The 24,945-nt window shown below is 41.9% G+C and overlaps 1 protein-coding gene across 1 annotated transcript; it reads right to left on the bottom strand.

Moving 5' to 3' along the window:
• Positions 1-828: 828 nt before the first annotated feature.
• Positions 829-24,945, bottom strand: epc2 (enhancer of polycomb homolog 2 (Drosophila)). The gene is made up of 14 exons (XM_056290152.1): positions 24,564-24,945; positions 17,679-17,838; positions 15,891-16,036; positions 14,097-14,303; positions 13,520-13,668; positions 12,938-13,064; positions 12,600-12,815; positions 11,907-11,990; positions 10,903-11,051; positions 7,754-8,082; positions 6,194-6,330; positions 5,635-5,788; positions 3,119-3,419; positions 829-2,217 (listed from the first exon to the last, which is right to left on the bottom strand). Exons 1-14 carry the CDS (start codon positions 24,714-24,716, stop codon positions 2,148-2,150), a joined length of 2,382 nt encoding a protein of 793 aa, XP_056146127.1. The 5' UTR covers positions 24,717-24,945; the 3' UTR covers positions 829-2,147.

Raw genomic sequence — 24,945 nt, 5'->3', positions numbered from 1 at the left:
CCAAAAAGGTTGAGAACCACTGCACCACGACACTCTTTTAGGCCACCATTTAGTCCGTAGGCCTGGATGACACGTAAAACACGAGTAGACATTAACATCTGCTTGTTGGTAGGTTGTGAAACAACGAGAAAAAAAAACGAGTTGAAAAATGATCAACTTGAGCCACTCGTGTGGTTTGCTTAAATCAGCACTCTTAAAAAAAAAAAGCAGGAATGATGTGAGGAGCGGAGGAAATATGGGGATTGATGTGCGGCAAAAAGCACAGGAAAAATGACTTCTCACAAACTGTTGCGGGCGTTCATCTAAAGAACACCCAGTTGGCTCCAGTAGGCACTTCCGGTCACTCCACATAACTGCCATGTATGTGTTGCTGACAGAGAGGCAGGATGAACACCCCACCTGCTGCTACGGAGCTCATATGAACGAGGGCCAGCAGCCGGGGGGGGGGGGGGGGCGATCCTGTCCAGAAAGGGCCGTTGTCGGTGCAGGTTTTTGTTCCAACCAAGCAGTTACACACCTGATCCCACTAATCAACCAGTAGAGTCGTTGCTGAGGAACTTGATTAGGAGACACAGGTGTGCAACTGCTCGGTTGGAACAAAGACCTGCACCCACACCGACCCTTTCTGGATAAGACTGCCCACCCCTGAAACACATGCAGACCAAGTTGCAAAATGACACAACCGGTGTGGAAGAGGTGCAACAGTGGTTATCGCCACTTCTTCTGTAAGTGTAGACTATAATCCAGAACAGACCACAAAATCAATATTGAAAAAAAAAAAAAACTTAAAACGAACAAATAATTAAAACATCACAAGTTCTTAAACTGTATAGATGTATTTTTATTTCCCAGCATTTTTTTTCTGAAACACTCCAAGAACAAGTAACAGGGAAAAATGTATGTCTGAAGAAATAGTGCATGAACACTAGGCATTAACGCACGTATCTAGACTTTTTTTTTTATTTTACTAATGTCTGTACAAGATTCACTACACTAACTACACTAACACTACGAGAAGAGCCAAGCACTGACCGTCAGACACCGTTTCAACATGTTACTTGCCCCTTGACCCAGGAAGAGAGAAAAAATAAAAATACCAAAAAATATCGATGGCTTGGCTACCCCAGCTTCAAAATGGTAGTCGTTCATTTTACCAATTATCTGGAAATTTACACAATACATAGGATGCTCCAGTCCCGTGTTCAATGACTTGAGGTCCCTACCCGTTTAAAAAGGCAAATATAAAAAAAAGTTTTTACTGTTTTAGATTTGCAATTTGATTTGTTATCAAGGATACATGTAGCTGTTTCGATGTAAATTTAAATAAATACCTTGCTATGAAGACAATGACTACATTTCTTCACTATTTTTGGAAAAATACGGTCAAATGAAAAGCAAAACAAATTTGTAAAAATGAAAAAAGACAAATTCCTGTTACATCAAAAAAAAAACAAAAAAAAAAAACAAAACAAAGCCACAGAAAATACTTGTCTGAATGGAAAAATGCCACCAAGCTTATTAAAAAAAATTCAATATCAACTCAATTTGTGAAACCAAATCATATCAGGCTAATTTTTTTCCCAACTCTGGAGGAAAAAAAAGCACAGCCAAATATGTCAACAGAGCAAGACTTTCGTTCTTCTGCCGATGTATGATCCTAATTTGTTTCTGTGAAATACAAAATGTAAACAACGCAAAATAAATAGTGACATTGAGTAATGTAGGACCCATGCTCATGCTCATGATCCCAACACTATCAGTTGCATTTGTGTGTACAATTCATTTGCATTTTTCAAGTGCAAAAGCATGATGACAAATTTGCTTGGTTTCAAGTAACAAAAAAAAAAAACAAAAAAAAAAAACAAAAAAAAACAAATACTAATGATACAAATATACTATCTTACAAGGTAATGATATTCTCAATTTACAAAATGTACATTTATAATATCGACAAGTTGGTTAAAATATTTTTGATATGCTCGATTCTGTGTAGGTCCTTGTAGTACGTCCCCTTTGTGGCAGGGGCTTGCATTCTTCCTCTAAGAGGTCTCCATTTGTCACATTCACCGGTCTGAGCAGAGGCTGAGAGGGAAGGCGATGGCACAGGAGAGGGGGGAGGGGGAGGGGGAGGAGAGAGAGACGGGACGCTAGGTAACCTCCATTGCCAACGTGGTCTCCGATATTCCATTCAAAAGTCTCTCTGGTTCATGACTCTCCCTGTAACCAACCAACAAGAGAATAAAGCTTTACAAAGTAAATATGACACATTTTTTTTTAAATAAACCAATGTAGGATGTAAATATAATGTAACGCATTGTAGGGAAATAAGGAGGAGGGCAAAATCAAGAACAATTTATGATAAAGAGGAAACATGTGGAAAGGGATATCTTTGATTTGTGGACTGCACAAGTAATGTTACTTCACAATTACATCAAAGGGCATTTAATTTCAAACATTTTAGCTAAAACAAAGTAAATTTGAAAAAAGCAAGTAAGTTACTGCACACAGTGACTATTATTTATAATTAGTGACAGTCTAGGTAATGGGTCTTTTATGAAAAAAAGATAGGGAGCCTCAGCACTAGTTACTAAAAATATTATAGACACATGCGCAAACACGCACACATGCACGCGCACACACACACACACATATATATATATGTTTTTTTTCCTACATCTATATTGATATGTGTGTGTGTGTGTGTGTGTGTGTGTGTGTGTATATCGTTTTTTTCCAAAACCGTCAATGGTGTTGTAAGTGCTCAACCAAGGAGTTACACAGCTGAGCCTACAAATCAAGGTCCTTAGCAAAGATTGGTTGACTAATAAAATCAGATGTGTAACTGCTTGGTTGGAACAAAGACTTGCTCCCACATCGGACCTTTCTGGACCATGTTGCCTATCCCTGAACTACAGGTTCAACCTCTCATACCATCAGTGCCTAAGACGCGATGGCCCTGTGCAATGACACTTGAGCCACCATGTGGTCTTAAACAGGTCATAAAAATAAACACTAAGTTATTTTTCTGTGACATGCTAACAGGCAGTAGCTTACAACATGTGATTTCCTTACTCTGTCAGTGCATTATAAACTATACATATATTGTTTCCATGTATACCTGGCCAGGCTGCCGACGGCGCTGGCTGGTGTCACCTTGGGCACGCGGTCCAGGGTGGTGGCCATGGTGGCCAGCTTTAAGGCAGACGGCGATGGTGCGGAAGGCCTGGCGCTGTGGTGGTGGTGGGCAGGTGAGACCGCACTGACATGGCTCCTGTGGTTGGGGAGCGACTGAGGAGAGTTGACAGAAGAAGACGTGGAGTGGGTGGGGAGCAAGGGGCCGCCACCAGAAGAAGACAGCCGCCCTGGGGCTCCTGTGCTGCTGTGAGACATGCTGGTGGAGTGAGGAGACCTAGAGGTACCTGTGGAGGAGTAGGTTGTACTATTACACAACTAGGGATATGTCACCTTCAGTTCATTCTAAAATTTCTCTATTGGTAGCTTCTTACTCCACTTAAAAAGTTGATATATATTCCAATGTCAAATCCTAAACGTAGTTGATATTTCCTATATTATGTCTCTGCTCTTTCTACCCATTGACAGCCACATTTAGCACAGTCATATAACTTACTATCGCTAAGGACTGTTTAAAAACAAACAACTGGATATTAATAGCGTGGAACTAGTGTTACGTACGCACTTAAATATGCTTAAGTGTATGCCTATTACGGTGGCTGAGTATTAAATCAGTTTTCTCAGCTAGTGCAATTGGATACAGGGTTCTGGAAAACACATAGGTATGCACCTATCAGGATTTTATAGGCCAATAACAATCACCAACTTTTTCTTTTAAAGGTATGATCAGCCGAATACTGATCTATCAGTGATCAAAAACACGGGTTTTACTAGGGGCACTAGTGATGGAAACGATCCGAGCATCAACACTACTACCCTAGCTGTGCTTCACAGATGGTTCTCAGGATCGACGTAGACAATGACGGCAGGCCAATAGTCACATGTGACCAAATAGTTTTTACAGCAGGATAGTGGGCTAGACTACTTGAGACAATGGCCATTAGTAGGCTTATTGGGGCAGTAGTGGAAGCCATCATTTGTAAAATGCATGTAGGTTAGCTTTGCATGGGTCAGCTCTGAATTACCCAAACCTGCCTGTAGCTTCAATGTACCCGCCTGCAACCGTGATTGCTAAATGGACATTAGCAGATCCTGATATGACCTTCTTTTTCAACTATCTAGGCCGACTGTGCTATGACTGAACAGATCAGATATCCTCATTTGATAGCTTATTGGGTTATAAAGAGACCAACCCTACAATGAAAATAAGAATTGTTTGAGCGTGGAAGACATGTCGATTGTATTAGTCGTTTGTCATCTGTTGCTCTAAACTGAGGATGCAGTGTGCTCTATGCGTAACTGAAATAAATCAGCGTTTTTGATTAGCACATCTGAAGCAAGTTGACTGCAAATTTGTTTTGTCGACTGCAATGCAAAGGTAGGTTGAAACGCTGAACATATATCCGGAACATTGAATTAATGTGTTATGAAAACGGCCAGAAGAATGGAAAAGGCATCTCAAATCGCCGCCATTTTTACAACTGATTATGCACTGTGCATGTTTTGCATGCTTAGGCAGGTCTGTGTAGGTCAGGATAAATCATTCTGATGAAAACAGTTTAGGTAGGTTCGGGAATATCAACTACAGATTTATACAGAATCATGATTGATTATATATATTTTTCCCTGCATAAACCTGACCCGCCTGTAACCCCCCCAACTTCACCTACAAGATTTTGTTATTTTCCAGTTTCTTTTAAAAACACATCACTAATGCAGGCCTAGTTGTCAGTATTCAAATCAATGCATATATTTGCTCAAATAAATAGAACACAGGACCTGAATTTTTTTTTAGTATATTCATTGTTTGCAACTCTCCTTTTGTATCACCAACAAAACAAACACCTGTCAGTTGATTTTTGAATCTTCCACTCCAGTTTGTTTTCAACATCATCCCTCTGCCAAAAGTTTTAAAAAAATTCTCAACTGCTGCTTTTAGTGCTTGGCCCTTGGTGGCCATCACCAGAAGGGTACACATAAGAGAATGGGAAATAACTCTGAAAAGTGTAGCTGGGGCAAATAATGTTGCCTGTTACAGTCTTTATGTACCCAACATTTAGGACAAGATTGTCAAAATCACCACCCTCCTTTTTTTTTCTCCACGTCATATGATTGGCCTTCATGGACGGCCAGATGAAATGTGACCGACAGATCGACGATCGCATATTTGGGACATACAGAATATCTACCGATTATGATCAGCACAAACTGATTGGTAATTACCTAAAAAAACAGCTGCTGGTTAGCTCTTCTGATTTGGTAGAAACTGCTAGGTGTGTGCATACTATATCCAGTGCATATGAAAATAAAAATTCTCACTCTTTCAAATGTCTGGGGGTTTTTTCCCATGAAAACCGATTTAAAAGTTTGTCTTTTTTTCCCAAGTGAACAGCTTGTTTATTGACAATGAATTTAACTAACAGACTACACTTGAACTAACAAATGACTTTGGTAGAGGAAAACTGTATCAGGCCTGTGAAGTTAAAACATTAAGATGCTGACCTGAAGGATGGAGGACACCATTGACACTGGTCTTCTGGGGTTTGTTCTCATTGTTGATGTGGCCTAGGGGTGGGGTGCTGATCACAGCTGATGCAGCAAAGTGGGCGCTGGCTGAGTCCAGAGTTTTTGACATGAACTCATTGGAGCTTGCAGTCTACAACACAAAAGAAATGCTCAGAGAACAAGCCATCACAAAATAATACACTTGGACTTAACTACTTAGGAATAATATGGGACAAATCTACACATTTAAGAGTCTTCTTCTTTTGGCTTGTTCCCTGTTTCCCAGGGGTTGCCACAGCAGATTTGATAGTTTCCATCAGTACCCTTAAAGGCACAGCACTGGGTGTTCTTTTCAATCCGCATAATGATTTGGCAAAATTTTATGTCAGATGCCCTAACTGACACAACCACTAACCCTATGGACACATACACATTTAAAAGTCTATAGATACCTAATAGAAAATGTTCAAACCAAAATATACTATATAAAAATAAAAAAAAACACTTGCCGCCATTTGCAGTATGTGATTGAGCGTGTATATATGTATGTGGTTACCTGCATGTTGTTTCGCTCTAGCAGTGAGGAATGCTTGGAGAGCGGCACAGCTGCCTGTTGCAGTTGTGCTAGCTGTTGTTTCTGCATTTGAGCCAGCTGCTGCCGATGGTTCAGATACTGCTCTTCTGTGATGCCCCCTGCTGGCAGAGATCAGATGTTGGCTCAAGTTTGTTTACAGTGGACTTAGAAAGCAGTTGTACTCTACAATGCGAATATGCAAAGTATTAGACAGAAATATGTGAAGTATAGACAGAAACTGGAATCAATGAACAGTCAGAGGAAGCCATATTGTTCAAAGCCCCTCTTCCATTTGTTCAATAGCAGATTTCAATCTACTACTACTACTACTACTACTTTCGGCTGCTCCCGTTAGGGGTCGCCACAGTGGACCATCCATTTCCATCTCTTCCTGTCCTCTGCACCTTCCTGTCATGTCAGCCACTGGTATGTCTTCCCTCACAACATCCATAAACTTCCTCTTTGGCCTTCCTCTTTTCCTCTTGCCTAGTAGCTCCATATTCAGCATCCTTCTCCCAATATACCCAGCATCCCTCCTCCACACATGTCCAAACCATCTCAATCTTGCCACTGCTTTGACTCCGAAACATCCAACCTGAGCTGTCCCTCTAATATAATCGTTCCTAATCCTGTCTGTCTTCATCACTCCCAGTGAAAATCTTAGCATTTTCAACTCTGCCACCTCCAGCTCCGCCTCCTGTCTTTTCATCAGTGCCACCGTCCCCAAACCATATAACATAGCTGGTCTCACAACCACCTTGTAAACCTTCCCTTTAACTCTTGCTGGTACCCTTCTGTCGCAAATCACTCCTGACACTCTTCCCTACCTACTCCACCCTGCCTGTACTCTCTTCTTCCCCTTTCTTTTGCACTCTGTTACTTTGAAGAGTTGACCCCAAGGATTTAAACTCATACACCTTCATCACCTGTACTTCTTGCATCCTCACCATTCCACTGTCCTCCCTCTCGTTCACGCATATGTATTCCATCTTGCTCCTACTGACTTTCATCCCTTTTCTCTCCAGTGCATACCTCCACCTCTCGAGGTTCTCCTCAACCTGCTCCCTACTCTCGCTATAGATCACAATGTCATCCGCGAACATCATAGTCCATGTAGACTCCTGCCTGATCTCATCTGTCAACCTGTCCGTCACCATTGCAAGCAAGAAAGGTCTCAAACTCATCTGTCATTCCAACTGCACACCTCACCACTGTCACACTGCCCTCATTCATATCCTATACCACTCTTACATACTTTCTCTGCCACTCCCAACTTCCTCATACATTACCACACCCCCTCTTTTGGCACCCTGTCATATGCTTTCTCTAAATCCACCAAGAGACAATGTAACTCCTTCTGACCTTCTCCAATAGCAGATTTCAATAGGGTGTGAAAATATAATTTGAAATTGCATTTAAGCTTGTTGATTGCCAGGCTTACATAATGATAAATCAAATCAACAAAAGACATCAAGAATGAGTCATTACTAAATCAAGAACTCAGCCAACTGTTTTGTGTGTCTGATTCCTCATCGAGCCCACCTGAGCTTTTGTTCTTGGTATTCAGTGGCAGACCTGTAGTCATCCTGCCAGCCAGTGATTCCCTCACTGTCCTGCTTTCCTCATTGTCCTGGTCCTCAGCAGGCCGTGGCTTAAAGCAGCGCCACCTAAGAGTCTGGATGTTGCTCAGGATCTCAGCCAAAGAGGAGGCAGCAGCGCTTGCAGCTGAGCCGCTGGGAGTTATTTGGGCAAATGTGGGTGAGTCAGGAAGGTTCGAGGCTCCAGTCCTGGGAACGTGGGTTGTAAGAATGTCTGGATCCAGCTGCCTCAACACCGTGTCCACACCAGAAGATGCCCGATCCAGAATGACCCTGATGGGGGCAGAGTGTTTCAGATAGTGGTTCAGTAGTCACATAATATAAGAATAAGGGTATTGATATTCTTATATTAAGAATAATTCTTAATATAAGAATAATTGTCTCAATGTCAAAAGGTCTCATCTGCTTGTCCGAAGTGTGTTCAAACTATATGAAACGTTTTGTTGCATTCACCAATTTTGTTTTGAATTTGTTGGTTGGTAAAAATCAAAATTCTTTGCAAACCTTATTAGTTGCCTGGGTCCAGACCTTTGAATTCCCCCCACTCCATTGAGTTGACTGATTCTGGTCAGGCATCATGACACAAAACAATGGTTCTCGGTTGACAAAGCCATTATCCAATGAGCGCAGTGGGGGGGACTAATGATTAGCCAATCAATGCTACGGGTTGGATTAACACCGTTGTCAAGCTGTGTGCCAGAACCAAGGAGGAGTAATGGCGACAACTATAGGCAAGATAGATGCTGCTACAAATTAATTTTACATAGATCGCACATCTTCTCAATATTGCCCGACATCGTCGTTTGTTTTTACTTTGCTCAGCTCCACTCTTAAAACCATGGCAAAACCAGCATGTTGGCATGGCTACGCATCAGTGTTGACTTGAAATTACATTAGATATAGGCTGATACGTTGGTTTCTAGTGATTGGTTAGGGAAAATTGAATCCCACCACCCCACGGAAATCGGTTAGGCAATGTAGGACTGAAGATGGATATGGAGTGTAACAAACTGACAATTCTGTCTGATACCAGGCAACATTATTAGTGCAAATGGGAAGAAGCAGAAGAAGGGGTAAAACATACCTACTATCTAATAACAAACTCCTGCACATTTTGCTCTCCCGTAACTGGACCCGGTGAGATTTCTTTAACATTTCGCTATAAAATAATTTTTTTTAATACAAGTTCTTTACCTTTATATAAGTTCTGACAGCGGTGCTTTTATTTCTTAACATATAGTTAGAAAAAAAATACAACTCTAGATCTCCTTGCTTTCGTTAATTTGATCAGCGATATTCAGATCAAAACATGGTTGTAAACCAGTGAGTCATTTATAAAAGGACAAAGGGGACAGCGCAATGGCGCCAGACTACTGAGGGAAGTTTCAAACACCTCTACTCTACCCAGATCTATTTGAAGTTTACACAACATATCCAAAAGGGATTAGCTGCAGCTGCAACTGCATTGGTTTGGTAACAAACAATATCATAAAGGGATCAAAATTAATCATACCGACAGAATAATTATAATAGCACAATATCTCATGCCCAGTTAATATCAAAAAACTGAATAACTGGCAAAAAGGACAAGAAATATTGCTGCTTATATCAGATTTATTAATGTTGAGGTGTCTTTATTCTGACTATGTTCTATATCAAATCTTGCAATTATATGCTTCATTCAAGCATGCAGTGAATTAAAAAAATGGACAGCATAAAAACTAATGGAGCAGCAAAAACAGTGCTCGTACCATGCATCTCCTACACACCACTAGCACACCTGGTACAGATTGCAGCACTTATGGTACGTCAACTCAGATAGTCGCACGTCTCACACACAATTAAAATACCCATCCAGAATAAATTAGGGGTAAGATTTCAGAAATGTGTTCAGCATGCGGTTGATCTGCATGATTAAGGTAAACAGAAGCTTATGGTTGATCTATGTAAACAACGGCTGACAGAGCACCTGTTCTATATAATGTTGTGGAGTGATGAGGAAGTCACATGCACTTGGGAATCAGTCAGTGATCTCTGAGTCCACTATTGTAATGTTCAAATATATCTATATTTTATTACTCATGATTTTTACATTTATCGCTCTATTTTAACATCAAAATTTTGAAATATTGCATAACATTTATTTTTTCATACAATTAATGAAGCTTGAATGTTTTGATTTGTTTCCTTGACGTTTTTAAAATTGATATACTGAAATTTTTGTTTCAGTTTTTTACAGTTTTACAATTGAAATATTAATCTAGATGGAAAAACTAACATCTCTGAACCCAATCAGACAGAACCAGCCAGTTTAGTTTTGAATTACATGCCTGATTGGCCAATGGAGGAAAATAATACTGGAGTGTGTTATTGTGATCCCAGAAACTCAGTTATACTTTAAAAAAAAAAGAAGAAAAAAATCAAAAGAAAATGTTTACATTTAAAATTCCAAGTATACTCCTAAGTAAGCTTATAGAAGAGTAAAGAATGCAAATCAAACGAGGTCACATCCTGTTTGTTGGGGGGTCACTAGCTCCACAGCTCCGTATGTCTCAAGTTTTAAAGGCAGTGTGACTCAATGTGACTCAATACTTCCATTGATAAAGAAAGATAACGATAACTGTGCTCCGTTTCATATTGGTTTTGGCAAAGTGGTTTTGCTTTGTATGGGGACTTTCTAACCACTGTCAACAGAAACTAAAATTCAGTAGAAACAAGGGAGGTGAGTGCAGGGTGGAGCTGGGCAACAATTCAAGACAACTGTTTATCATCTTCCAATGGTATCAGGATGCAATTTGGGTATTGTAATATCGTGATATACAATGTTGTTGTCTTAATGATAAAAGAAAATCTATTTGCTAAAATTCCTCACAAAATGAGGTCTGCAGTATTTGAGAGAGTATTATTTGCAAACCAGTTTTGGTTTGATATTGTACTTGACATTTCTAAACATTTTAGTGTGATGAACCTCAGCTAGATTCATCAATATAGTATTTTGTCTATGTAAGCAGTCATCATAATATATACTGACTGATATTGTGTAAAATTCATAATATTTTTCACATCGCTGAACACTGGTGCAGGGTAGCTCACCTGCCACCTCTGCCCATCCTGCGGCGGGCCAGTCCCACACAGTGGCGGGGCACAGACAGACTAGTGAGGGAGTGTCGGTGGCGTAAGCTGTCCATCCCTGCTAGCTCCGGGTGCTCCCAAAGGGCGCCTCCAGCCTGCTCCGTACAGGGCTGCAGATCAGAGAAAGGAATTAGTTGGACACAAGCCATGACCAATAATGTGATCGAGGGGAAAGAATAATTTGAATGAATACAAATATTGTCATGTTGCAACAGAAGATTTTGTTATCTGAATAAATGATAATGAGAACCTTATTACCTAAAATGTATTACAAAATGCAAATGTTTGACGGAGCATTTTCGAAAAATAGCTTTGGTTTGATATACTTTACATTACCAAACAATTCAATGTGAAAAACCTCAGCTAAACTTAACATTGTGTTTAGCATATGCAAGCAGATATTGATATATATTGATACTTTGTTAAAATTCCCTTTAGTTAAAAAGGGAATTTTAACATAAAGTTATTAAAGTAATAATGTGTTCTATTTTACCTAGCACTAGGGGGCGTACTGGAGCTCAACTAGTGATTGTGGGAACTTATCTTCCAGGACATTATGCAGTTTATACATTTCAAGGTGTTTGTGATCCTGGCTCTCTATCATGTTATATCTCCAGGGTGCCTAAAGGTTTTTTGTTACAGGTTTGTGTGCCAAAGCATTAACAAGATAAGCTACTGCTGTCAAAGTGTAGCTTGACACTCATACACAACACACAGGGCTATACATGACCCAAAGGGACTTTGGTGGCCTGACTTGGATTTCCTACCCAAATTGCTAAGGTATGGGTTAAAACAGCGACCTTGTGAACAACTTATTCGACACTTCTGACATGAGGTGACTTTGGGTTTAATAATACCCCTTTGAATCAGTCTGTGTTTGGAGGGAAATCAGGGAAGTTCAGCTGAATTAGACCTACATCTAATTTTCCTGCCCAGTCAAGATCTAATAAACTGAGGAGGCTTACAGAGAAATATTGACACCCAGCTTTCCTTCTGAAGGCAAATACTCCATCAGGATCATTCTCTTCATCTGGTTCAGATGGGGGAGACTGCAGAAGGGAAAAAAAAAAAAACTTGACAACAAGCACAGAAAAGCATCATAAAGTATGCTACATGGAGTTAATCTACATCTATCAAGATCTCCTACCCTAGACACAAACACAGAACAAGGTAGTCAGAAGACAGCTCCATCACATACATATATGTGGGAAAATCTGGGCCTCTGTTATTAGTGGAAGTCTCTCAATGACAACATCGCATAGTAGGGTACATATAGTATATGGATTTTTTTCCCTAGTCCAACAGAGCAGTATGTTCTTGATTTTACAGTTTTGGTAAAATATCTTGGCTAAATAAACAAATGAATATGGAGCACCAAATAAATAAAGGATGGAATGAAAAGGCTAATAAGCAATTTGTTCGGCTGGTGTGTACTTGTGTTGAAAGGTATCAGGAAAAAAAAATATAATTAAGACTGCTGCATTCTTAATTTTAAAGGGATTTTAAAGCCAGACAACTAAGTCACTGGCAAATACTGGTTCACGTGCAACACGGTTCATCACAGGAGCGAATCCCAATGTAAGAATTTTGTCTCCTAGATTAAAGGAACAAAGTTACCTAAGGAACAAAAACGTTCCCTGACAAAGTGAGGTACTAACCAGTGGTGGTGGATAGTCCTCCTCTCCTGAGCTGTGAAAGTCATACTGTTTGATGTCAGCCTTGTTGACTGTATATTGGCTGGGGGGTCGGCCAGGCCGGCGTGGTGGATACAACTTCTCTCTTTTGGTGTACTTTTTCTTTGGCCTGACAAAGTCAAAGGGATGCTCTTCCTTTGTGGTGACCTGGTGTGCATGCGGTAGACCTGTCTTGTGCATCTGGAAGATGAAAAATTAGAAACTGCTTAAAGGGAGGCGCAGGAATGACAACACTGATTCACAGTCAAGACCAAACATCAAGCCTAATGTAAGGATACTGTTAGTTGATAAGACATCTGTACCTTGATTTTGAGCTCAGTTTTGTGACGGTTCCCAGCAAGAGGTACAGGAGCGGCGTACACAGGCTTCTCAACAAGAGGGACGGTCACCTCACTGAGGACCTCCCCAGTAAAGTCACCTAACTGATATCTGTAGAAAAAGAAAGAGAGTAAACAGTGAGGTGACAGAAGATAGACAATTCCTTTCTACGTCTTGACTTACAGTGATTTGACAAAGAGATATCAGAATCAGAAATACTTTATTCATCCCCGAGGGGAAAGTGGATACTTTAACTTTATAAAATCTTGGTTTGAAATGTAGTACAGTTTTCCCTCACTAGGTGCTTTTGACATGGGAATGTGGAGTATCTTTTTGCTAACTGAAAGACGAAAGCATTACTCAAAAACTAGCAATGGTTGTGTTTATTAGGCTAAAGAGGGTACAGGCCATTAACTTTTTTGGATTTGAAAATGTTAAAACTAAACTTGTCTGATATTATGAAATAGCAGGCACAGTAATAGTCACTAATCATCAGTAAATATTTCGATAATTTGTATTGTGATAATGCTCACTCCAAGTCGTGTCTAAACAAATGCCTTCTTTACCTCTTCTCCACCACCTCCAGGGTGAGGTGGAGCAGCTCTCGCTTAGCCTTCTCCCTTCTTTTGATCATCTCCAGGATGGTGACTGTTCGGCTGAACTCTCTCCTCAGTTTCAACATCTTTTCGTAAGACGCTTCATCATTTTTACGGTTCTGAGAAAGATTAAGAAAAAAGAAAAATAAGAATAAATACCGTTGCAAGAAACATTTAGGCACAGGTTTTGTAAACTGTCTCCTACAAAAAAACTATGAAATTAATTAGTCCAGTTTTAATCAATAGCATGGATACCTTGATGGCAACTGTTGTTTTGAAGTGCTGTTCAAACATAAGAAATAAAGCAAACACTGACAAACTCTACCATGACAAAACAACAGACTGTGTGCGCTCTATCAACATCCACAGCCCAATAAGGTCCACTCTGCAAAATTAAGAAACGACAGTGGATCCCCAGCACATTAAAAAAAACTAGTGCTACAAAAAGTGTAACAATAAGTTGCCAGTTTAACAATAAATCTCAGCAGATATGGCCGAGCTCAATTTTTCAGTTGAGAGTATATTTAGCAGACACTTTAGCATTCACCTTCCTAGTCTGCATTTTCTCTGTTCGGCGTCTGAAGGCCACGTAGGCGTCATTGTTGGTGGAGCCATCCCTCTTCTCCTGTTTGATCTGTGGGGTGAGTGTAGGCCCCCTGCAGTTCTTCCTCTTTCTCACCCAGTAGTCATACACTGACTTGAGAAGGTAGTCATCCTCATTCAGCAGCAGCTTGGCTTCTGGCAGAGATACCAGCTAGAGACAGGGAGGAAGAGGATAAGAGAAGTCAAACAAGATGGCTGGTGCACAGCCCCTGATATTACGCCAAAGATCAGAGGAACTCAAAATTACATGGGATAAAAAGCTGATAAAATGGACCTCTCAAACTGAATTAAATGACAATGGCATGATGAAAACATCCCCCTAAAAACTCATGTCTTTGCACTGAAAAGCTTATGAACAAGCTGTAATAAGGCACTTTTGGACCAAACAGTTCTGGAGACCTATTAGAGAGGAAATACCCACTGGGGAGGTTCCCTGAGAACTATGAATCTTCAAGCAGGGCTGTACAATTAATCGAATATTAATCTTGATCAAGATGTTGACTTCCCACAATTAAATTAACGTGTGATCGACTGTGATATTGACATTTAAAATGCATGCTCCACTCATAGAACACTCTGCTGCTTATCAAATAAAGTGCTTCCTTGCGTTTGTTAAAGACATTTGTCCTTTCAGTTTTTTTCTATTTTTTATTTTTTCCCCCTTTTTCTCCCCAACTGTATCCGGCCCACCACCCCATTCTTCCGAGTCATCCCGGTCGCTGCTCCACCCCCTCCGCTGATCCGGGGAGGGCTGCAGACTACCCTATGCCTCCTCCGATACATGTGGAGTTGCCAGCCGCTTCCCCTCACCCAACAGCGAGGAGCTTTTCGCCAGGGAGATGTAGCACGTGGGAGGATCATGCTATTCACCCAAAATAAATGCAATAGTTAATAGACTACAAGAATTCCATTTACAGTGGTCAACAGTCTGTAGAACTGCTTATTGATGGAAAGTACCTGGATGTTGACCGAAGGTTCAACAAAGCAATCTATAGGGCCAGCCCTACACACACGGTTGTCTGTGAGTGAGTGACTGAGTGAGTGCCTGACTGAATGATGAAGTTTCACCTGAGTGAATGATGAAGTTTCACCATTGGTCAGACAGCCAGTTGAAGTTTCCCCATTGGCCGTTGCTCTTTCAAAATGAATCGCCGCAAACAGTTTTCTATTACTTCATCAGCTGTTCACGGAACTGATGTCAAAACAGCCACTTTTTAAATGTAGTCACGCAAAAATAGCCTTTTAATAAATGTAGTCACAGTGGTGCCATGTACTAGGTTTTAACTTAGTCTTGTTAACGCGCACTACTCTTACTGTCACCCACTGTCTTCCTTCCATTAAATTGTACCACATTAACATGGTTCTTTTGAAGTGAATGGATGAAGTGGGAAGTGACAGGATGAGAAATGTGTTTTAATTTTAGGCACACCAAATTGACCAGCACAAAAAAAATAAACAATGTTTGCACACGTTAAAATGTCAGCCTTGGTTAGTGGTTTGGTTATCGTCTTGCTCTAACAGAGTTGGGTCTTCAGATAGGTGAGGTGCAACTGTACTGAATTAAGATAAATAAGGTAGGAGGCCAAGCTTTCCTTGTGGGGAGTGATAAGTCACGGAGAAGATATTTCAGATCTGTAAATCTCCAGAGCTTTGGTACCACACAAAGTACAGTGGGAATACAAGTAGAGATGCTTATTTACAGAATTTACTTAATATTAGAACTGCTTACAAAGCATACCTGATTTGCACTGGCCTTTTCCAGCCTGTCTACCATTGTCTCAAACTGTAATGGTTTGATTTCCATCTTGCGATTTAGCCTGTTGAGAAGTGTCTCATCCTCTGAGTCCATATCATAGTCCGGCTGCTCATTATCCAGACCCAGGGCTGGAGGAGGAAAACAAACTATAGTTAGCCTGTAGATCGGAAAGAGGAGAGCTAGCAGCTGTGTTTTCCACAATGACTTGACCACATTGGCTGTTTCCCATTTCACCCAGGGTAAAATAACATCTGCCAAATGGAAGTACTGTTCATTTCAGTTTCAACATAAATTTGCCTTACCAATCAATGCAGCTTGTAATTAAAAATGTTTTTCTGATCTCTTATCAATGTTGCTTTCATTGCATGAACAACAGCGATAATGATCTACATCTACCACAAAATATATAAGGCCTAACATGTCCATGTGACAGTGTTTCTAAAAGTCAGTCAACTGAAAAAGAAGAAATTGAAAAATATTTAATATGAAAATCTTTATAGTCTGCCTGCCAGGCTCTACTGTTGTTTTTCACTGGCGTCATATGTTGGGTCTTGGGTTCCCATGAGGAGACAGGTCTGAACTTCATTGGCATGTCAGGAGTCAGCAGGACATTCTCAGGTATTTTTGTAATTGTGTGATCCAATATCTTTGCCTAATTTTATTAAGAAATGCATCTACTACTGAGAGGCAAACACAAGTCTCTCAACTTCATTATAACTGAAGTTCCTTGCATTTTCAACACAGTCTAGAAATTTTAGCTCTTTCAATGTATCCCAAGTGTTAAATCTAAAATTAGCATTAAAAAAAATCCAATAAAAGTAGCAAATCAAGGCCAAAGCTGAGTCCCTCTACATACACAAAAATCAAACATTGGAAACACTGCAGTGTTTCTCCCAATCTTTAAAACAGAATAAAAAATAAAAGCAGTAGACCTGAACAAGTATGCCTAACCCATTCATTTGTGAATAAAGATAACATTAAAGTTGTAGACAGTTAACATTGGACTTTTTAGCTGTAGCTCATGGTAAACACCAGTTATTTAAAATAATCTATACATTGGTGAAATAAGCAAAAAACAACCCTTATCCTGTCCACGTCAGTGCCATTCTCTACATGTTGAGCTACAAATTTAATAGAATGCATAACCCTCGCAGTTTTAAACCCATGCTCTATTCTTAGACCCACACAAGAAAGGTAACCCTGTACCTCGCCATGATCTGTCCAATAAAGTCCAGGGCTCCAAACTAACTTTTCCACTGGTAGCACTGGTGCTATTAACTTCCTCAGTTGATCACACCAGCACATTATTTGGTTGCACCCTTTTTTTTCTTTTGGTAGAGTATGGATTTAATCAATGACCTTGCATGCTTCACTGGTTCAATTGGTCTCTCCCTGCCTGCACTTTCCTCATCAATGGCATCTGAGTCAGAAGAGCTTGTTGGCTCTACCTCCCCCACCAGCCTCCTCCTATCAGCTTTTTAAGATAATCAGCTATAGACTGCTTCATTTTTGGAACCCAGTAACAGCTAAATGGATTGTTGCCAGATTTGCCATTTGTGCATTTGTGCCACTCACACGAATGCGACCATGTGACATTTTAACTCGCACTCTCAAAAAAATGGTCACATATGCGACCAATTTAGTCGCAGTCTGGAGCCCTGAAGTCCATTTAATACATTGATTGAGCTCTCCTCTGAGTTACCAGTGAAGTTTGTGAGTGTCAAACAGAGCGCTCAGGATAAACATGTGGGAAGAGATTATACTACTCACGCTGTATGTGAATGAGCTGTTTGGGAACCTTCAACTCTCCTTTGTACAAACGGTCATAATAGGTGATGTTGCTTTCAGCCTCGGGCACTGGGATGACCATGTTCTCCTTCTTCTCCCTGAACACCTGCTGGGCTGAGATGGCCCTTTGGAGATGGTGCTCCTGAAGAGTGGACAAGGTTTTGTGCTTATGTTAGTTCACTGCCAAGGGCAAAAACCTGAGCACCTTTTCCACCCCTCTTACATATTCTGTCTCTCACTGCACATTTATCACAAATACACGCATAGCCTTTGAAGTTTTGTTCATCAAATAATGTTGTGTATAGCTAAAAAGCCTTTCATGGTGTTCTTCCTGCTTCACACTGCAATATTCATAACGACATGATGAAAGCTTTTGCAACAATGAACAATGCATGGCTAATTTTCTACAAGTAATCGCCTTAACATTACCTGCAAACCATTTTCAGATAAATCCATAATGTGTAGATAGAGTTGGGACCGATCCAATCCAATATTGGTATCGGGTGACAACACTGACATAATTCACTCACTGGATATTGGACTGATGTTACTTATCCACGACCGATCCAGATTCCATAGTCTGATGTTTTTATGAATTATTTATAAATATGTAATAATGCAATTTTAAGCCCATAGCCAAAATGGTATATGCAAGTTCAGGTAGTACAACGTGTTTTGAGTGTGAGAACGTGGGACACAAGCACTTCGCTTGCCCCCATAGAGAGCAGGAAGCGGAGGATGCAGATGCTGTCAACCAGGTGGCTGAAGCTGGGGGGAGTAGCGAGGAGGCGGGGGTAAAGAGGTCAAAATGGGAAACAATTAAAACCCCATAAAATGTAAACCCGGAGTCTCCTAAACTCCATAGCAATTCAAAGACAAATTGGCCGTAAATGACGTAGTAACTGTATCAGAGGGACCCAGTGTGCGTGGAGTTAGTGGCACTGCTGTAGCTGAGCCCAGGCAGGAGGCGGTAGCAGATCTGCCTGCCACCAAGAGCCAGGAGAAGGAGGATGACGATGTTATCATCCTCCTTCTCCTGGCTTTCAATGATGAAGAGTGACAGGACAAGCCAAGAACTAATTTACAATCTACTTTATCCAGGTTGTCACAATTTCATTAATTGATGCTTGGAGAATAAAACATTCAAGCAGCAGACAGTACACATGGATAAAGGTTTCAGAGAACTAGGTCAGTGCTGCAAGGCTAGACAGGGTGTATATCACCAGACACCTTAACACCTTAACACCTGGTTAGTCAGGAGAAACATGTTTCCAGTTGGTTTTACAGATCACCACTTAGTCAATGTTGTTTTGTCTTTCACGAAAAAAAAAAAAAAAATAAATATATATATATAATTTTTTTTCTGGCATTTTAACATGAAATGACTACCGGATAGGTCAGCAGTTCGACTCTTTGAAGTCTTTTTCAGGAAGTTGAGTCAGTTCATCTGGACAACATTTATTGAATGAAACGTTTCATCACTCATCTAAGTGACCTCTTCAATCTCAACTGACTGCAGGTATCCCCATCCCTATAAACAATAAACTGGTATAACGACCGAAAAGCAAGATCCGTTTCATATGCACACTGCCATGACTATTAACTAGATCAAAGAAGATTCAATCAGTTCATCTGGATACAATGTTTATTAACAGATATGTTTCATCACTCATCTAAGTGACCTCTTCAGTCTAAACTAACTGCAGATATCCCCACCCTTATAAACAATACAGTTGCAAAGCAACTGAAACCAACGACCAGTTTCATATGCAAATATGAGTGACCATTAACTACAGTTTCAATGGCCATGTGTACTATTCACGGAGGATTTGGGAATAGTTGCAATCACAGCACTTGTAAGATGGCAACAGATGTACTCTTAGCCTCCCTTGGTTCAGGGATGGTTGTTCCCGCTTCACATAGATGGCCTCTTTAACTAACTGTTCAAACCAGTGTTCCTCCCTATCAATGGTGTGCACATCCACTCTTTCAAAGATGAGGTATGCACATCTTTGATAGGGAGGTACACTGGTTGTTTTAAGTCGTTATGCCACTGTATTGTTTATAAGAGTGGGGATACCTGCAGTAAGTGTCACTTAGATGAGTGATGAAGATTTTCTCTCAATAAACGTGTCCAGATGAATTGATTCAACTTTCTGTGATTTCCTGACCTGGATTTATGCATGCTCATAATCCAGAAAAGGAAAACAGAGAAAGTTGAATCAGTTCATCTGGACTACTTGTCCCATAGATTATACCCAGGGGAAGCTACTACATCTAGTCAGACTAGCTTGGTCTAGTCAGAAAGGCACGAACTGAGGAAGCCTCTTGGACGAGAGGCGAAACGTCTTCACAGATACAGTTGCACTTGATTCAACTCCTTTGGATAACCATGACCTGGATGAATGAGAACATTCACAGACATACCACATCTAGTCTGTATGGTTTACCTAAGATACATAAACAGGATCTGCCATTATGGCCTATCGTTTGCATGATTTTGTATGATTTGTTTGATGGCTGGGAGAGCTGGCGCTGGATCAGCTGGGGGAGCTAGGTCTTCTGTCCTGTGGGCCCAGGGACCATGGCCATGCCTGGAGCTGTGCCCGAAGAGGCAACACCGAGGGCAGTCTGAAAGGACATGGAAGCGGGGCAAGCTAACCTAACCACTAGCCCATGCAGACCGGCAGTTCCAATAACACCATGGATGGTCTGGCGGCGGCCTCGCCTAGCATTGACTGTGTTTTTGGTGTCGTCGTGTGGAGGGTGGGGAGGTGTCGTGGGTGTCTGGCTGGAGGAGCTGGCATTGGATCGGCTGGGAGAGCTTGGTCTGCCGTGTCCTGTGGGCCCAGGGACCACGGCCCTGCCTGGAGCTGCGCCCGAGGAGGAAATACCGAGGGCGGTCTGACAGGACGCAGAAGCGGGGCAGGCTAAGCTAACTGCTAGCCCATGCAGACTGGCAGTTCCGACAGTCATCCTGGCATTCGCTCTCTTGGACAGTGAACTTTTTTTTTTTTTTTTGGATATGTTGGATATATGTGTTTTGTAGTTGTTGTTTTTTTTTGGATATATGTGTTCTTGTAGTTTGGATATGTGTTTTTGTCTTTGTGTTGCTCTGCTGTGGGCTGGGGGAAACGATTTTTCACTTCGATTCATGTGCGTAGGTGCATGGAATGGATGGTGCGTAGGTGCATGGAATGGAATGACAAATAAATATTCCAGACTCCTGATTAACTCAGTGATCTATAACATCTCTAAGTTTCTGGCATCTGTTCTTAACCTATTGACAGGCAGTAATAAACATCACATTCAGAACACTATGGATTTTGTGAATAAGGTGAGGGACATCATTATGGAGGGGGATGAAACAATGGTCTCTTATGATGTTAAGTCTCTCTTCACGTGTGTTCCTGTTGATGAGGCAGTGGAGGTAGTCCTTACAAAATTACAAAACAACCCCACCCTTAGCATCACCCTTAGGACCACCCTTAACAGTGACCAAGTGCGTTTGTTCCCGAAGTTGTGTCTTCAGTCCACGTACTTCACATACAGGGGGCAGTACTACAGGCAGAGAAGCATGGGTGTGCTACAGGTTCCCCAGTTCCACCTATAGTGGCCAACTTGTATATGGAGGAAGTGGAAAAGAGGACTCTGAGGTCCTATCGAGGGATACCACACAGCCATTAGTTCAGATTTGTGGACGACACCTGGGTTTAAATTAAATCTCAGGATCAAAGAAGGTTGAATCAGTTCATCTGGATACAACATTTATTGACAGATACGTTTCATCACTCAACTAAGTGACATCTTCAGTCTAAACTGACTGTAGGTATCCCCACCCCGTGCCCTGCAGTCAGTTTACACTGAAGATGTCACTTAGTTAAGTGATGAAACTTATCTGTCAATAAATGTTGTATCCAGATGAACTGATTCAACCTTCTTTGATTTTCTTACCTGGATTATTGAGCATGCATCAAGACATTTTACATCTCAGGATGCACCAAATTTCATCGACTACATTAACTCTGTGAACAACCACATCGAGTTCACCGGGGAAGATATGAAAAATGACAGGTTAGCCTTCTTACACTGTGAAATCGCAATTGGTGATGGGGACATTTGATGGGTGATGTTTACCGTAAACCAACACATGCTGATCAGTATTTAAGGTTTGACTCTCATCGTCCACTGGAGCACAAATTAGGAGTTATCAGGACACTGTACTACCAAGCTGACAACATCCCCATCCCATATTAAACAGGCCCTGGTTAAGTGTGGTTATCCTAACTAGGCGTTAGTCAAAGCCAGGAAGATGCCCAAACAGTGCACCAGCCCACTGAAGAGAGAAGGACAGTAGTTGCCTAAGCGTAAACTAGTGGTGATTCCGTATGTGGCGGGAGTGTCGGAATAGTTGAGACATATATTTGCCAAACATCACATCTCAGTTTCTTTCAAACCCCAAAACACGCTGCGCCAAAAATTGCTCCACCCCTAGGATCAGGTCCCCCGGCACAAACAGAGCAATATAGTGTACGCGATTACGTGCCAAGAGGATTGCTGTGAATTGCACATCGGGGAAACCAAACAGACGCTGGCCAAAAGGATGGCACAACACAGAAGAGCTAAGGTGTCAGGCCAGGACTCTGCAGTCTACACCCATCTACAGGCCAGTGGCCACTCATTCAAGGATAAGGATGTGCACATCCTTGATAGGGAGGAACACTGGTTTGAACAGGGATTCAAACAGGCATCTATGTGAAGAGGGAATGACCACTACATGGTACCAGCTCAACTTGACTCGCTTCTGTGTCGTTTTCCATTACCGTACCTCCTCGACAGACCACAGCGTGGATTTTCGGCTCCCATTTTTTTCAATTTCAAAATGTACTATTAAGGTAACTCCGCTTCGGTATTTAACAATGCCTGGTGATATTCCATGCGTACACTGATGGTGCAGTGACGCAAAATAACGCAATGATGTGTTTCTCTGACCAATCAGAGGTCTGCATTGATTTTGGTACATCATCATCAATTCCGTAACCTATGGAGGTCATAGGAGCACAGCTGATGCCTCAACAGGGTGAGTCATCATTGAATTTCAGTAGGGGTGTACCTGGTGGTCCCTATCTCCTCTCCAGGTATGGATGGCTGTTGGTTCACAGAGGAACTCAATCGCCCTTCGACAGTTTTTGTTTTTAGTCCTGCTGGGTGTCCACACACCCTCCTCACAACAACCCAAGGGTTAAAGTGGGGTTGCCGATTTAGTTGCCGATGACCCAACGGTTGCAATTTGACGTCGTACCCAGGACGAGATTTTGGTACCGGCTCCAGTTTTTTTGGAACCTCGACAAAGGTGGTACCAGAAAAGTGGCAAGTTACCAAAATGCTGGTACTTTCCAGTAATGGAAAACGAAAAAAGGGTGAGTTGAGTCAAGTCGAGTTGAGCCGGTACCACGTGGCGGGAAAGGGGCATAAGAGTACATCTGTCACCATTTTACAATGCTGTGATTGCAACTATTCCCCAATCCTCTGAATATTACAAATAGTCATTGATACTCTTAGTTAATGCTCACGGCTCACGGGTTAATGCTCGTTGTTTTCCGTATTATGTCACTGTATTGTTTATAAGGTTGGGGACTCCCACAGTCAGCTGAGACCGAAGAGATCAGACGAGTGATGAAACATTTCTCTCAATAAATGTTGTTTCAGGAGGAACTGATTCAGCTTTCTGTGATTTACCTAGATTATTGAGCATGCACAAAGACATTTAAGTAAATTAGCACATTAAAGGAGTTGCCATAGCAAATTGCATGACTACACCTGTTTGTACGTGAAGCCTACTTAAACTATAGTTCAAATAAATTGCCTTGGAATACATTTAAATTTAATGCATTCCTTATATATTTTTCAATTTTAATACGTGCTGTGTTGCTTATTACAGCCTCATGTAACCGCACACATAACACCACCACCACCACCACTAATAATAATAATAATAACCGAGAAAAATCAGCTCTGGTATCGGTAGCTATCCAAATTCAGGTATGGGAATCCGAACGGGGGGGGGGGCAGATGGATCGGTGCATCTATGTGTAGATGAGATGGGAGAAAAGTAACCAATTCCACCCACTCGTTTTCTGAAAATTAGACATGCACAGTTACAGACTCAAGCCGATATAGGAATTGACAACCTTAATAAGCTGGCCGTAATTCATTAACGTGGCTCGACAGTAGGACAGAAGCCGACAAATTGAAAAAGTACTCCATAGTTCTACGTAACCTGTTGTTGGACGGGCCAACGTGTGTTTACGCAGACGCAAAGCGATTGAACTGGAATCTAATGTCACAGGTCAGGCTTAAAGGGTAATACATAACCATTTGCCAATAAACCACAGCGACAGGTTCGTGCGGAATTTCACCCCGCAAATTCGCTTCTGCTCTGTAGTTTTTTTTTTGGGGGGGGGGGAGTTCGGAACCCGAGTCGGTGACTTGCCGACGGGTTTATTAGAACGAGAACTCATCACCTGACGAATCGGCCGGTAGCTAAACCAGCGGGCAGGTGAAAGGAAGGAAGGAAGGCGGAGGAAGGACGCCGCTTGCGTTGTTGTGTCAGTCGCCAAGAGAACTACGCAAAAAGACTGACGTCACGCGCATAGGCGGCGCGAACGATCCAAGGGGCGCTACGTAAACAGCGTACGACGGGCTCGTTTGCGCCGATGACGCAAATCGACAGGGCCTAGCGACCACTCGTACGCAGCCTACGCGCAAGACCTTACGCAGACGGATCGTGAATGCCGTTGTCCTACATAGAGCACGGATCGCAACCCCCCCCCTAAAAATGTCTCTATCAGAAAACATAAACCATACCAATTCCTCTTCCTTCTCCATCCCGGTCGGCATCTGGGGCACCGCTCGGTTGATAGAGACACAGTCGTTGAGATCGGGCAGGTCTCTGTCGCGGTAAACCGGGAGAGGTTTGGCGGCGTCTAGCGCTCGCGCCCGGAACGATAGTTTGCTCATTGTCTGCGCCCGCGGTGGTCACACGGAGCACGAAGGAAACATGAACCCCGTCGGACCGCGGGCCAAAGATCGGCGTTAAACCCACACGGGAAGCGACTGTTTCCGCTGCAGCACAGCTCATCGGCTTCGGCTTGGTGCGAATTCTGCGCGTACGTCCATTTTCGGCGGAGCTCAGGCGGCTGTGGCGGCTGTTCCCGTCGGCCGGTCCGCTCGCTGCGCCATGTCAAAC

The sequence above is a fragment of the Lampris incognitus genome, chromosome 11 (assembly GCF_029633865.1).
Source record: "Lampris incognitus isolate fLamInc1 chromosome 11, fLamInc1.hap2, whole genome shotgun sequence".
Taxonomy (NCBI): domain Eukaryota; kingdom Metazoa; phylum Chordata; class Actinopteri; order Lampriformes; family Lampridae; genus Lampris; species Lampris incognitus.
The sequence above is the reverse complement of the archived record's forward strand: the minus strand, read 5'-3'. Positions and strand labels throughout refer to the sequence as shown.

Excerpts from the sequence above, each read along its gene's own strand:
- epc2 (XM_056290152.1), bottom strand. The coding sequence starts at position 24,716 with ATGAGCAAACTATCGTTCCGGGCGCGAGCGCTAGACGCCGCCAAACCT. Across the intron at positions 11,991-12,599 it reads AGGACTATCCACCACCACTG|TCTCCCCCATCTGAACCAGA; the intron begins GTTAGTACCTCA and ends TCCCTTCTGCAG. Across the intron at positions 2,218-3,118 it reads GCCGTCGGCAGCCTGGCCAG|GGAGAGTCATGAACCAGAGA; the intron begins GTATACATGGAA and ends GGTTGGTTACAG.